Below are 13,243 nucleotides of genomic sequence, written 5' to 3'. Positions count from 1 at the left end.
CTGTCCCCTCACCTTCCAATCCCGCAACTCTCACCGGTTCAATGCCTCCCACAGCAAACGCCGCCGCCCTAATCCGGCACACAGTCCTCCTCCGCCCCGCCATCATCACCACCGCTTTTTCCAAGACCTTCCCGACGACAACCTCACGCGCCGTCTTCCGATCCTGTACCGTCATCCCGAAAGTCACTTCCCGCACCATGGCCTCGTCGTGTTCCTCCTCCTCCTCAAAAGGAGGCCTGGAAAAACTCCCCTCCTCCCCCGTCCGCCTCCTCCGCACCACCTCCTCCGTCCGCCTCTGGCGCCGCCCCCACCTCCTCGACCACCGCACCGTCGCCCTCGTGCCCACGATGGGCGCCCTCCACTCAGGCCACCTCTCCCTCATCCGTCGAGCCGCAAGAGAAAACCACCACGTCGTGGTATCAATCTACGTCAACCCCGCCCAGTTCGGCATATCCGAAGACTTGGACTCGTACCCGCAGACCTGGGACAGCGACGTGGCTCAGTTAGTGAAACTCGACAGGGAACTCGCCGACGACGGTGATAACCTAGGCCGTATCTCTGCGGTGTTTGCCCCGAGCACAAAAGAGATGTACCCCGGTGGATTTCCCGGTCAGGAGGTCGACAGCAAGGGCAGTTTTGTCACCATCACGCCGGTGGGCGAGCTGCTGGAGGGGAGGACGAGGCCGACTTTCTTCAGGGGGGTCGCGACGGTGTGCATGAAGCTGTTCAATGTTGTGCAGCCGGAGAGGGTATATTTCGGGCAGAAGGATGTGCAGCAGACGGTCGTCATAAAAAGGTTGGTGAGGGATTTTATGATGCCGATCGAGGTTGTGGTTGGGAGGACGGAACGGGATGAAAAGGATGGGTTGGCGTTGAGTTCGAGGAATGTTTATCTTGGGGAGAGGAGGAGACAAAAGGCGACGGTGCTCTATCGGGCGTTGAAAGCGGCGGAGGGCGAGTATAAAAGGGGGGAGAGGAAGAGGGGGGGGATTCTGAGGGCTGCGGAGGGGGTGGTGGAGGGGGTGAAGAGGGAGGAGGAGGGGAAGGGGGTGGAGGAGAGGGTGAGGTTTGAGGTTGATTACATCTCGCTGGCGGATCCGGATACTATGGAGGAGATTGAGGAGGTTGATCCGGCGAGGGGGGGGATTTTGAGTGGGGCGATCAAGATGTTGCCTGTTGAGAAGGCGAGGGAGGGGGAGGATTTGGGGCACAGTGGGGGGCCGGCGGTGAGGTTGATTGATAATATTATTTTGGAGCCCGAGGGGGGGAAGGAGGAATAAGGCAGAGAAGAAAATATTGGGTGGGCATCATTTTTTGTCTTTTGGCACACAGGTTGGAGTAGGGAGTTTGGAGCTTACAGCGGGGGCGGGGAAATAGACAGCGAAGCGAGACATTTTCACGATAGAGATGGAGATAGATGTACGATTTCTAGGCTTTTGGTTCTTTTTCTTTTTTTTCTCTTTTTTTTCTTTTTTTTCTTTTTTTTTTCTTTTTTGTTACGACCAGCGTTGCTTTTTACGGGTCTAGGTGAGGACAAATCCATGTGCAAGACTCCTTTCCATGCAACCATATTGCATCCTTCAGTGCCACCGTCCTGTATGCCGATATCCAGACATGCTGTCGTCCCTATCGTACAATCACGACCCCAAAACCGGGTCGTAGAGTATCTACCACCTCAGCAGCTTGGCAATCGAAGCAGTCAACTATTTCATCTCGTCAGCTCTCGATCTTCATTCGTCTACCAGGTGATAACTTACCCCCAGCTCAGCCTCAGTATCCCTCTCCTTGACCCCCTCCCCATCCCGTCTATAATCCGGCAGCTTGACCTTGACCATCCTCTTGACCTTCAACTCCTGCTCCGACAACGTCGTCCCGTTCGCCGTCCCGTTCCCTCCTTCTGTCCCATTGAGAGGCAGCGTGCCGTTCGCAAGATCCGGGACTTCAACATCTACACATTCTTCCTCCTCGGTCACATCCTCCTCAGCTGGGGGTTCGGTAGTACTGGCAGGCGCTGCTGCCTCAGTCGTGTAAGCGACAGCCTCATCATCAGCCGTCCCCGGTTGCCGCATTCGAAGCATAGCGCGACGCTGGCGGGCGTTGACTGCCGTGTCACCCGCGCCAGAGCGACGCAGGACAGGAGTACCAGAGCCAGAGGGGGCAGGGACGGCGGGGTTGTCTTGGGGGGAGGCGATAGCCAATGCGAGGGGGGAGGTCGCTGACAGCAAGAGGAGGGTTGGGGAGAACTTCATTTGGGCGGATAGATGGTAAGTATCAAGTGAATAGCCGGTGAAAGAGCCGAATAAAGAAAAAAAAAACCAAAAAAAACGATAGAATGGCAGACCAGCTGCGAGTTGGAGTTGATAACCGACTGCGAGAGAATGAGAAAATGAGCGCGTGTTGAGTGAGTGAACCAAATCAAAATCAGACCCCCCCCCCCCAAACGCCGGCGGTGGGCAGTCTAGATATACCCATCTATACTCATCCTCCCCATTCTGCCTCCCCAAACAACCAGGAGACGCGTATAAATTCTCTCGCACATCAAACTCGCAAAATGTCTCCAAACCCATCAATCCAATCCATGATCCTCACCCCATTGCCGGGGCCTCGACCGTCGGTGACCCTACCCGCGACCCAAGCTTTATTTTCAACGCCACAGCACATCTTGCTGTGTCAAACCCCAGTGCTTTGTCGGTCTTGTACAACGCGGCGCAGTCGGATCGAAGAGCGCCACAGCGCGGATGAGACTGGACCGTTCTTGTCGACCAGCTTTCGCCATTCACCATCGCCATCCTCGCTTGCTTGCTGGCGGGTTGATGTGCCTGGTCGTGGTGAAGAAAGCTTTACCAAGATGGTCTTTGCTTTCCCCTGACTGCTACTGCTGGGTGTCGAAACTGTTGTGGTCGCAAACATTATGCATCTGCTCCTCAGTCTCGACTAGGTAGACAGCATGGCCTGGTTTCTTGTTAAAAACCCTGCCTCTCCACCCTCCCTCTTGCTGAGCCCATCTGGCCGACCGCAGACTATGTGAGAGATAACTGTGTGCGGTGACAGCGTCTCATCATCTCCTTGACTGTAGTTGATGTGTAAGATTATAACGGCTTGAGATGAATGAAAGGAGAGACACACCTTTAGTACTAGAGGCTGGGATATATAGATACATCTCCTAACAGGCCTTTAGAACGCCAGGCCATCCATAGCCAGAATGTAATCGTGTTTAACCCACACGATCACAGTCCTCTCCCAAAACCTAAAGCGTCTTTGAAAAGTGCGCCCTAAACTTCCTCGTCGCCCTATCCGCCGATCGAAACTGGAACTGATCCCCATGAAGCTCAAACACCATTCTCGACTCCTTTTTCTCTTCTTCTCCCGTCTTGATAATCACCGGCACCGGCACCTCGACTCGAAAAATCGTCCCCTCCTTCGGCACCACCTTGACCTTGTTCTTCACCGTTATCATCTCAAACGCAAACTTCCCGTCCTTGACCACAATCCCCTTGATGCCAACCCGACTGACGCACCCACTTCTCACCACCTCGACCCCGGCGCCATGGAAGTCAGCGCTGGCGAGCTTAGCAGCGGCGGCTTCTCCTCCGGTGTAGACTTCGCTTCCGAGGATTTCTCGAATGTAGCCTAGCCATAAGTTATGTAGCGGTTCGAAGAGGGCGTATTTCTGTCCTTCTTTTGGGATTTGGTAGAGGCCTTGCTTTTTTCGCTGGGTGGCTGAGACGGGCTTGGGTTTGAGTGCCTTTGCTCGGCGTTGTTCTTTCGCTCTTTTCGCCGCGAGATGTCGGGCGCGACGGGCATCGGCCGGAGGGGGGGAGGTCGGGCAGAGGAAGAGAGGTCGCTGGATGACTTTCTCGGTGAGGATCTTGGTTGCTTCTTCTGGCTCGAAGGCGCGGTTGAGGAGGTCGGCTGCTATGGACTGGTGGTCCTTTTTCGTTGGGACTATCATAGTGATGCGACTGGATGTATGTGTCGCAGTGGATGGATGGTGATGCAATTGCAATTCTTGGGTTGGAGAATGCGATTGTGACAGTGGATGACTTTTTTTTTGCGTGGAGCTCCAATTGGGGCAGCTCGGGCACTTCACGCCAAAAGCTTGGGTGCTGGAGAATTCATCATGTGAGCCAATCACAGCTCGCTTATTCGCTGCTTCGGCCCCTCTTCCCCAACTTTACCTCCCCCTCCCTCCCCACCGGGGAAACAAGCGGCGTCCCCGCTAAAGCACCTTGAGCCTGGATCCCCTGCCGGGCGCCCTTCCGAGCTCCAGGCCAGGCTTTGGACACTCAGTGTGTGTGCCACTGTGCCACATGTGCCCTGCCTCGGGAAGCAACGGCATATTCCAACCTGGAAAGTGTCTGTCGTCCCCGTGAATCTCTTGTTTTTGCTGGCTTTCTTCACGTGCTTCTGTTGTTGCTGTTGACAAGTGACGGTGGATGAAGTCATATCAAAGCTGATCCACCTCTCTTGAACATCTTAATCTTTTGCGCCGTCTCTTCTCTCAGTCCGAATCGAAACCCAATTCCTCTGTTTTGACAACAAGGAAAAGCGTTTCCGTGTGAAAGATAGCTCTAGAGAGATAGTCTTGTGTCCCGCTGTCCCGCGATTCGAACATCCCTCCTTCAAGAACGCCACTTACACCTCCCATACACCAACCACAAGCGCGCGAAAGACAACTTTATCCCTAGAACACCGATACTCTCACCGAAAATGGCCCCCGACGACCGCGACCGCCACGACTCGGCCCCAGACCTGCGCATCCTCGGCGACAGAATTACACTTCAACCAAGTGGATTCGTCGAGCCCCCCAAAGACAAAGATGAAAAAGACGAGGCGTTGATGAAGAACGTAGCCCGCTTCCGCTCCGAGCCGTTACGGTACGCCTTGTCTTTCCCTTTTCCCTCTTCCCCGTTCTTCTCCCTCTTCACCACGGCCATCATCACCAACCAACCATGTCCGACCTCCCCACCCCATCCCCCTCGGCAATCTCCTTCCTTCCCTCCCCAAGCACTGACCCCTCCTGGTCCAGCTTCCTCCGCGATGTCTCCCTCTACGTGTCCGGAACAGGCTGGCGCGCCTACGACGACGTGATCGGCCAGCCAATCTTCTACAACGGCTTCTCCGAGCACATCAAAACCCAAGTCATGTCCGCCACCGTCCTCCAAACCAAAATCGCCCAGCTCGCCGACCTGCGCATTTCGGTAGAGGAAAAACAAGGCCTCCTCCCACCCCCAAGTTCAGGCAGGGAATACGAGATCAGAAAAGCCAAGAGACGCGCCGAGTTGGTCCAAGGCTTACAAGAAGTCGCCGAGCACCTGACGGATAACATGATTTGCAAGTTTGAGAGCAAGACTTTCATCCGCGGGGCGTACTACCTCGTCACGCAGTTGTTGCTGAGGGCGTACCACCAGGGCATCCACGTCTCTAGCGAGGAGGTGTTGAGGCTGAGGAATGTGGCCGAGGAGGCGGAGAAGAAGAAACAGAGTATTATTTTCCTGCCGTGTCACAGGTCGCATGTGGATTATGTTGCGCAGCAGTTGCTGTGTTATCGGCTGGGGCTGGCGCTGCCGGTGGTGGTGGCGGGGGATAATCTGAACTTTCCCCTGGTGGGCAGCTTCTTGCAGCATGCGGGGGCCATGTATATCAGGAGGAGCTTTGGGGATGATCAGCTTTATACGACGCTGGTGCAGGCGTATATTGATGTCTTGTTGCAGGGGGGGTATAATCTGGAGTGTTTTATCGAGGGGGGGCGGTCGAGGACGGGGAAACTGCTGCCGCCAAAGTTTGGGATCTTGAGCTTTGTGTTGGATAGCTTGCTGAGTGGGAGGGTCGAGGATGCGATCATCTGTCCGGTTTCGACGCAGTATGACAAGGTTATCGAGACGGAGGGCTATGTCACCGAGTTGCTTGGCGTGCCCAAGAAGAAGGAGAACTTGGCGGATTTCTTGTCCGGGGGGTCGAATGTGCTGAGCTTGAGGCTGGGGAGGGTGGATGTGAGGTTTCATGAGCCGTGGAGTTTAAGGGGGTTCATCGATGACCAGATTAGCAGGCTGAGCAAGGTCCCGTCTGCTATCCACGTCGATTGGACAGACACCAAGAATCAGGTCGTCAGGCAAAAACTGCTTCGAACGCTTGGTTACAAGGTCCTGGCAGACATCAACGACGTCTCGGTCGTCATGCCCACCGCCCTCATCGGCACCGTCCTCCTCACCCTCCGAGGCCGCGGCGTCGGCCGGGCCGAACTCATCCGCCGGGTGGAGTGGCTCACGGAAAGGGTCAGGGCCAAAGGCGGCCGCGTCGCCCACTTTGGCAACCTCCCCCTCTCGGACGTCATCGAGCGCGGGCTCGAAGTCCTCGGGAAAGACCTCGTCGGCGTGGTCGAAGGCCTCGCCGAACCGACCTACTACGCCGTCGACCGCTTCCAGCTCTCCTTTTACCGCAACATGACCATCCACCTTTTTATTTCGGAAGCCTTGGTCGCAGCAGCGCTCTACACAAAGGTCAAGCAGGGGGGTGGCCCGGCCATCCAGGATATACCCTACAAGGAGCTCCGCGACCAAGTCCTCTTCCTCTCCTCCCTCTTCCGCGGCGAGTTTATTTACAGCGGCGAAGGCCTCCAGGTGAACCTCGAGCGCACCCTCGCCGGCCTTGAGGCGGACAACATCATCATGATTGAGCGTGACGAGCAGCGGAACATAACCAAGATCGGCCTCTCCGACGCGGAGCGCGCAGCCGGCCGAGAGAATTACGACTTTTACTGCTTCCTCATCTGGCCGTTTATCGAAGCCTCTTGGTTGGCAGCCGTCTCGCTGATGGGTTTGACGCCACCCCTGGGACAAAAAGATGACGTCTGGATCCAAGTCTCCCGGGCGCAGGATTCGGCTCAGTTTGCATGTTTCCCCCCCTCCCCCCTTCTCCTCCCACCAGCTTGCTAACATTTGTTCAACAGTTGGGCAAAACCCTCTACCACCAAGGCGACCTCTCCTACTTTGAAGCCGTAAACAAGGAAACGCTCAAGAACTCGTACCAGCGGTTTGAGGAGGAGGGGATCATCCAGGTGGTCAGGTCTAAAGACTCGAGGATCCCCCCGAGGCTCCGGGTGTCGCCCGAGTGGAGGCCGAGGAGGGATGAGGTGACGGGTAACTTGACCGCCTCGGGGAAGCTGTGGGACTTTACCGAAAAGATTGCTTCGAGCAGGAGGGAGGGGAAGAACAGACGGGATGGGGCGACGGTGAGTACACGAGTGATCCGGTTGACGGATGAGCTGGGGCAGAAGCTGTGGGAGGAGGCCGTGAGGGGGGTGGATGGGGGGAAGAAGGCCAAGGGGTTGAATGCGCCGGCTAGGTTGAGTGCGGAGGAGGAGAGGGTGCTGGAGAGGAGTCAGAGGGAGAAGAAGAAGAGGAGGACGTTGGAGGGGAGGGCGCATTTGTAAAGACAGCAAGAAGCCGGGGTTGCAGGACGGCTGGGGGGCCAAAGGACAGAAGAGAAATGTATTTACGTTGGAACGATGGTACATAAATGATGACATTGAAGACTTGAAGGAGGGACTCCATGATCCCAGCGACTGGTAGAGTGATGGTGCAATGGTTCCATACAGCTGAAGACAACACGACAACGAGAATTGTTGGCATTTTGGATGGTCAGCTCATCACCACTTCCACAGCAAGCATAGACACACAGGCATGAGACCCCAAAATGTCACTAACTATGTTAATAACACTATTCCTTAACCGAAGAGGCACCCGAACACAGCAAGCCCAAGGCTTTCTCAACGGCTCCACACCACCACAAACTTGAGCCTCTCCCTATCTCACTCGCTCGCTCGCGCGCACAGGTAACGTGCTGGTCGTGCTGGATCTGGAGAACCATGCAGTCATCCCAACACCCCAGGCCGTACCACCAACGACCTGTAGCAGTCTCCATTATTTTGTCCGTGTGCGGTACCCAACAGTAGCCCCCTCGCGGGGCTATCACAACGTGCCACCCAGGCACCAAGCAACTGGCGAAGCTCTTGCGGTCCAGACATCGCGCTGGAGCCTCTTCTTCGGGTGCCGGCTAACTCTCCAAGGAGGGAGCCATGGTGGCTGCTGTGGTCAACTTTGATGGTTACAGACATCTCGACTGCTTGCCCGCCGCCTCGAAAACCTGGCGTGGTATGATGAAGAAGACAGAAGCTGTCGACCTAACACCGGGGAGATACCTGAGACGGAATGCCTATGCGGTGGCCGACGACGCACTTGGCAAAAGAGGCAGGCGCTGTGGTCATCAGCGACCCATCTTGAATGACAAATCCACGATGGGAAGCCCTCGGTCCCCAAAAGAGGCCCCTTGTGAAGGTATGTCTTGTGCGAGCGCAAGGGTGGGCAGGTGCTTGTGCCTTAATCAGAGGCGGTTGGCTTCGAGGGCAATTGTTGGGCTTGTTAACCCGTCGGGGCAAAATGCAAAGCTTCTCATGCCCATCGCACCCTGGATAGCGAGGCAGGTGGTACTTACCGAGGCATGCATGCAGGCAGATGAAGTCGAGTTCACATATCGCATCGCCATGACTTGGATGCTAGACGTCTCCAGCGACGGCAATGCAGGGAAACGCTCGCAAGTGTGCAGGAGAATGCACGCCAGATGGCTTCGGACTCGCTGAGAACAGAGATGGCACACACTTGACCTAGGGCAGATCGTGTGGCAATGGGCTTCTTTGGAGGTCTGTATTGGAAGCCTGATGGTCAGCCTCCGCTTTGAAGATCGAGTCCTTCCCCATTGCATGATGGGTTGGGAAGAACAGACGCACCAAAAAGAGAGCAAAATGTGAAGATATACCCCCTTGCCTTGGCCCCGTGCCAAGGACGTCCTTTTGGTATGACACAAAGCACAGTTCCTGCCAAACGATGGCAAAGCCTTGTAGCTGCTCGATCCCAGGTCAAGGAGCGTTGCGAACTGCAGTGCAAAGCCCCGTAGTGCTCCACCTGAAGTGATCAGAGGCAAAGGGGAATCGGCATGTCTGAAGATGGAAGCCTCTGTGGCAGCGAACGAAGCATGAAGGGAAGAGGGATGGCCATGTGTCAGGTGTCTAATTGGGAACCAACTGTCAGCTACCATCTTCAGCCCACTGCAGGAACGGTGCACTAACATGTTTGCTGGTATGTAAAGCTACCAGGAGGACACTCAGACCCTTGTCGAGGTCACGGTAGTAGGATTGGCGAATGATTGCCGAGGACAATGAAGTGTTCTCGACGTCGGAGGAACTGACTGGCAAGGGCTGCCATGTTTGAGGCTGGAAACAAGAGAGTTGGAGGAGACGATTCTTCGCCACGGTCTCAAGTCATTGAAGAAGAACATGTTCAGGAAGGACAGGAATGGAGGTGTTGGGGAAATTGCTTTTTTGAACCAGTAAACTGGTGTAGAAGGGTAGGAAATTGCAGGAGACAGAGCCGAGCGACAGAAGATCCTGGAAGGAAAGGAAAGAGAGTGTCAAGATGATGTGAAGAAGAACAGGCGCAGACTGCCTTCCCTTTCCAAGTCTGCATCTGTCACCTCGTCTTCGGGTAGTGGTGGCCTGGGGGATCGAACGATGCCAGACACTGTCCAGTGCAGTGCCTTCTATCCCCGAGACAAGGAATGGGTTGGTGATCCGGCACTAATACCTACTACGTAGCAGCTCTGTTGCCTTTCTGGTCCATTTCATGTGCCTTCGCGTGTTTTATGATGTTGAAAAAACCGGTGCTGGGGTATCACACAGGGCAGGAGTGCGACGTTTGATTACCAAGTCACGGCAGGCAGTGTGTCCCATTTCGTCTTCTTTTTATTTGGGCAGTACCACGGCGATGGGAATCTCAAGTCTGTATCATGACACGCTCGTATACCTTCAAGCTGTGGCATTTGCCTTGTTCTGTTGAGATATTTGGAGATCTCTTGAACGTACCCGGAGGCTTTCAGGTTCCAGTTGACTGTGAACGTGACTTGCATTTCCAACTCCCCAACATAACCAATCTCGGGGCACCCATTCAGTCCCGTCCAATGATTTTATTCACAAGCTTGATAAGAGGTTCCTACATGAATGCACTGCTACCAACAAGATGTTGGGAGCCGGGATTCACTCTTGCCAAATGGCACCGGAACCAAACTTCAGCAGCAGGAATCTCGGGCAGCTCCCTCAACAGCAATTCCGGCGAGGGATTCAGCACACCGGTCTATGCCGCAAAGATTGATAAAAACACCGTGATCAATGTTGTTTTCCTTGGAAGGGTGATATCTTGCGATTCACAAATGCAGCCGAACCAGCAGTTCCCACGGCGCAATAACCCATGCGTCCTTTCAAGTAGAACAGTCCCGGAACTGTGGTAAATCTGCATGGGATATCACACCATGTTGCATTGGTAACAGCGTTGGAACTTTGGTAGGCATGTCGTTGGTTTACAGTAGGTATGTTGTTTGGTTGAGGTGAAAGAAGCTTTATTTTGCCAGAGTTGGATTCTTCTTCTTGGCGACACGGTTGACACATGATATCCCATACCTTATTCGACCGTCGAAAAAAGATACCTCTTTTGAATGCGATGACCTTCACATTTCAGGCAGTGAGGTTCTATGGTGAACCAACAGCAGCATCAACTCATCACCAACAGAAAATGCGTGGTTTTCGACTTCTGGGTATGACTGCACTATGCATGACTTTGTGGCTGGCTGAGCTGAAGCGGTGAATTCCACCAACGTCAGCACTCTTCCTGTGAGATCACCACTGTTGATCTTGTTTTTCCCTGATCTTCAAAGCTCCCGCTTGGCTGCCGTTTGATATCCACAGCGGGGCCCGCCCATCAGGGTTCTCAGGGGTTTGAAGATCTCCAGAGCCTATGAGAACCCAGACGGACGCTATTCCCAGGTTGTGAGCTAGGGTCAGGGTAAGGCAAATTACACGCGGTCAGCTGCCATCAGCCACTAGGATAGCCACGGACCATCTCCTTGGTCAATCACCGGCCAATGGATCACCAGGTTGCAAATGATGAAGACCTGAAATTGCCAATTCTTGGTGAAGGAGAGCGTGACTTTTGAGAGATCAAAGACAGGAATCGGGCTCTAGTCTTCTATGATTCAGAAGCCCAGCTCGAAAAGAGGAAGGTCAAGTCTAACATTGATGTGCTGCATGCGCTAGTCGTGCCGTTTCCGCGCCGCCTCGCCAGTTGCTGACGACGGGACCCCACTATTGCGGACTTTGTGTAAGCGCTGCCCAGGTGCTCCGGACGGCGGTGCTCTGTGTGGGAGTCCGATGCTGGTCCGGAATGTTTGCCTGGCGTTGCTTGGCTGGGCTGGAATGAGGCTGATGAAAGGCATTGTTGTTTATTTGGAAGAGACAGTCCGCTTGGAATTGATGTGTTGATTGGTCAACAAGCGCCCTGAAGCTGTTCACAGTTTCTCACCACACTGGAAATTGGTGGCTCAAAGGCCCAGACGCCCAGAACAGTGGAACCGGTTCTCTGCAGGGTTCGCAGCACCACTAGCTGTGGAGACCTTCCCCGCGTTCAAGAATATCGCTAGGGCTGTGCTATGGCGCTATCCCCATTGTGGCTTATGGTACCATCGGAACCTACCCAAATGGAGACAGCCCTTGGTAGCATTCCAACCATTCCACGCCAGGAATGGAGACATGAGCCATGTCACTGCATCAAGCAAACGCCGCCTGGGCCAAACGCTGGTTTGTTTTAAAGCTCCACGTTTCCCAAACATGTGAGAGATCCGGTGCTCTCGAGCTCCCATCCATCTTTCGCCACCTCGAGCTCCCCTGACCCTGACGTCCTTGGACATCTCGACCATTGTCGGCAAAGCTTTGGCCAAGAATCAAAACCTCCCAACTCTTACATCCCACAAAACCACCAAGATGGGTTGTCTCAGCACTCTCAAGATCTGGAGGAAGAAGGGCCCAGCTCCGAAGCCAGTCGTTACCCATGCCAAGGGGGTCCACACTACATCCAGAGACAGTTCCCGTTCAACGGCAACCTATGATGAGAAACACGCTTCCATCGCCACCGAGGTACCAGGACCCCTTCCCATCCCCCCTTCGGCTCGTGGTGTTCCCATTCGTCGGGATGTCAACCCAGCCTACTCGGCGTATTCCACACCAGCGGATCCTAGATGGACAGATTCATTGACAGCAAACCAGGCATCTTCACTTTTACCGTTCGAGGAAGCGAGACTCAAGGAGGAGGAGGCCGGAGACCCCGAAGTAGCCAGAAGACGAAGGGCCGAGGAAGAAAAGAAGAGGCAGGCCGAGAGAGAAGAACAGGAGCGACTGGATTTCTTTCAGATGATGTGAGCGCCTCGACCTCGAAGGCACAACACACACACACACACACACAGACACACACTTTTTTTTTCAGACATATGGATGCCCTCGGCCCCGTCACTGTCTTGGAACACTCGCACTCGGTCCCAGCATCGTAGCTGCAGCTGCATTCTGCATGATACGGGCTTGGGAGCCGACATACATTCGCTATATCCGCCGGCCCCCCGTGTCTGACGAGCTATCTCGGTGGTGGCTGGCGCCATTCCCCGCCTTCCACCACCCACAAGCCGCATGCGGCAGTTTATAACAAGCCACCGTGGGGTACCTGACTCGGATTCGGCGATTTTGATGCATTTTCGTCGAGTCAACTGAGACAATTGTTGTGGGATCCACCGGTGGTGCGGTTCCAGGCGCGAAGCTCACCTTCTTTTCGTCGCCCCGGCTCGTGGTTGCTCGGTTTTTCCCCAGTTCAACTCACCTTTTGCTCAGTTCGTTGTGTCACTTCGACAACCACCCATCGCCCCAAACACCAGATCGACCACGTCACTCCAAGCTACAATCTGCAACTATTCATCAAATCACGATGGTGCCTCCTTATACAGCGGAAGAGAAGCAATGGCTTCGAGTCCATTTCGACGGCGAGTTCAAGTTTCTTATGGCCTACGGCCTCAGCATCTACGACGAGGATGAACGCGCCGAGGGAAGACTTATTGCACGCGCGATGATGGCGAATGATGGGTGATGGGGAGTCGATCTTTTGAAGGTTTGAACTGGCCCAGTTAGCGTGTTGACTCGGGGTTGGCATCTGGGGCCTGTTGTGGCAGGGAAATCAAGGGCATGGGCCAACGAAGCCACTTTGTCGGTGCGTTTTTGGGTTCGGCCTTTTCAGCCACACCAAGGTCATCTGGTTCGGCATGGGAGGGATATTTAGGCTCGCAGGAAGCCACAGGCGTTGCGAATTCAAGGGTGTGGACA

General features: G+C 54.7%; 6 protein-coding genes across 6 annotated transcripts; 4 read left to right on the top strand and 2 right to left on the bottom strand.

Moving 5' to 3' along the window:
- Window positions 1–41: 41 nt before the first annotated feature.
- Window positions 42–1,280, top strand: pan6 (pantoate-beta-alanine ligase; the record flags this gene model as incomplete). Its single annotated transcript, XM_062888596.1, has 1 exon — window positions 42–1,280. The coding sequence occupies one exon, from the start codon at window positions 42–44 to the stop codon at window positions 1,278–1,280; it is 1,239 nt and encodes a 412-aa protein (XP_062744487.1).
- An 88-nt stretch (window positions 1,281–1,368) lies between these two features.
- QC762_303015 (uncharacterized protein) lies at window positions 1,369–2,567 on the bottom strand (the record flags this gene model as incomplete). The annotated part of the gene is made up of 2 exons (XM_062888595.1): window positions 1,369–1,703; window positions 1,758–2,567. The coding sequence occupies 2 exons, from the start codon at window positions 2,565–2,567 to the stop codon at window positions 1,668–1,670; spliced, it is 846 nt and encodes a 281-aa protein (XP_062744486.1). The 3' UTR covers window positions 1,369–1,667.
- A 680-nt stretch (window positions 2,568–3,247) lies between these two features.
- Window positions 3,248–3,952, bottom strand: QC762_303010 (uncharacterized protein; the record flags this gene model as incomplete). The annotated part of the gene is made up of 1 exon (XM_062888594.1): window positions 3,248–3,952. One exon carries the CDS (start codon window positions 3,950–3,952, stop codon window positions 3,248–3,250), a length of 705 nt encoding a protein of 234 aa, XP_062744485.1.
- Window positions 3,953–4,710: 758 nt separating this feature from the next.
- QC762_303000 (uncharacterized protein) lies at window positions 4,711–7,432 on the top strand (the record flags this gene model as incomplete). Its single annotated transcript, XM_062888593.1, has 3 exons — window positions 4,711–4,877; window positions 5,030–6,848; window positions 6,950–7,432. 3 exons carry the CDS (start codon window positions 4,711–4,713, stop codon window positions 7,430–7,432), a joined length of 2,469 nt encoding a protein of 822 aa, XP_062744484.1.
- A 4,193-nt stretch (window positions 7,433–11,625) lies between these two features.
- On the top strand, window positions 11,626–12,298 carry QC762_302992 (uncharacterized protein; the record flags this gene model as incomplete). Its single annotated transcript, XM_062888592.1, has 2 exons — window positions 11,626–12,016; window positions 12,146–12,298. The coding sequence occupies exons 1-2, from the start codon at window positions 11,864–11,866 to the stop codon at window positions 12,296–12,298; spliced, it is 306 nt and encodes a 101-aa protein (XP_062744483.1). The 5' UTR covers window positions 11,626–11,863.
- A 553-nt stretch (window positions 12,299–12,851) lies between these two features.
- On the top strand, window positions 12,852–13,010 carry QC762_302987 (uncharacterized protein; the record flags this gene model as incomplete). Its single annotated transcript, XM_062888591.1, has 1 exon — window positions 12,852–13,010. The coding sequence occupies one exon, from the start codon at window positions 12,852–12,854 to the stop codon at window positions 13,008–13,010; it is 159 nt and encodes a 52-aa protein (XP_062744482.1).
- Window positions 13,011–13,243: the final 233 nt, after the last annotated feature.

The sequence above is a fragment of the Podospora pseudocomata genome, chromosome 3 (assembly GCF_035222375.1).
Source record: "Podospora pseudocomata strain CBS 415.72m chromosome 3, whole genome shotgun sequence".
Taxonomy (NCBI): domain Eukaryota; kingdom Fungi; phylum Ascomycota; class Sordariomycetes; order Sordariales; family Podosporaceae; genus Podospora; species Podospora pseudocomata.
This window is presented reverse-complemented; position numbering and strand designations above follow the sequence as displayed.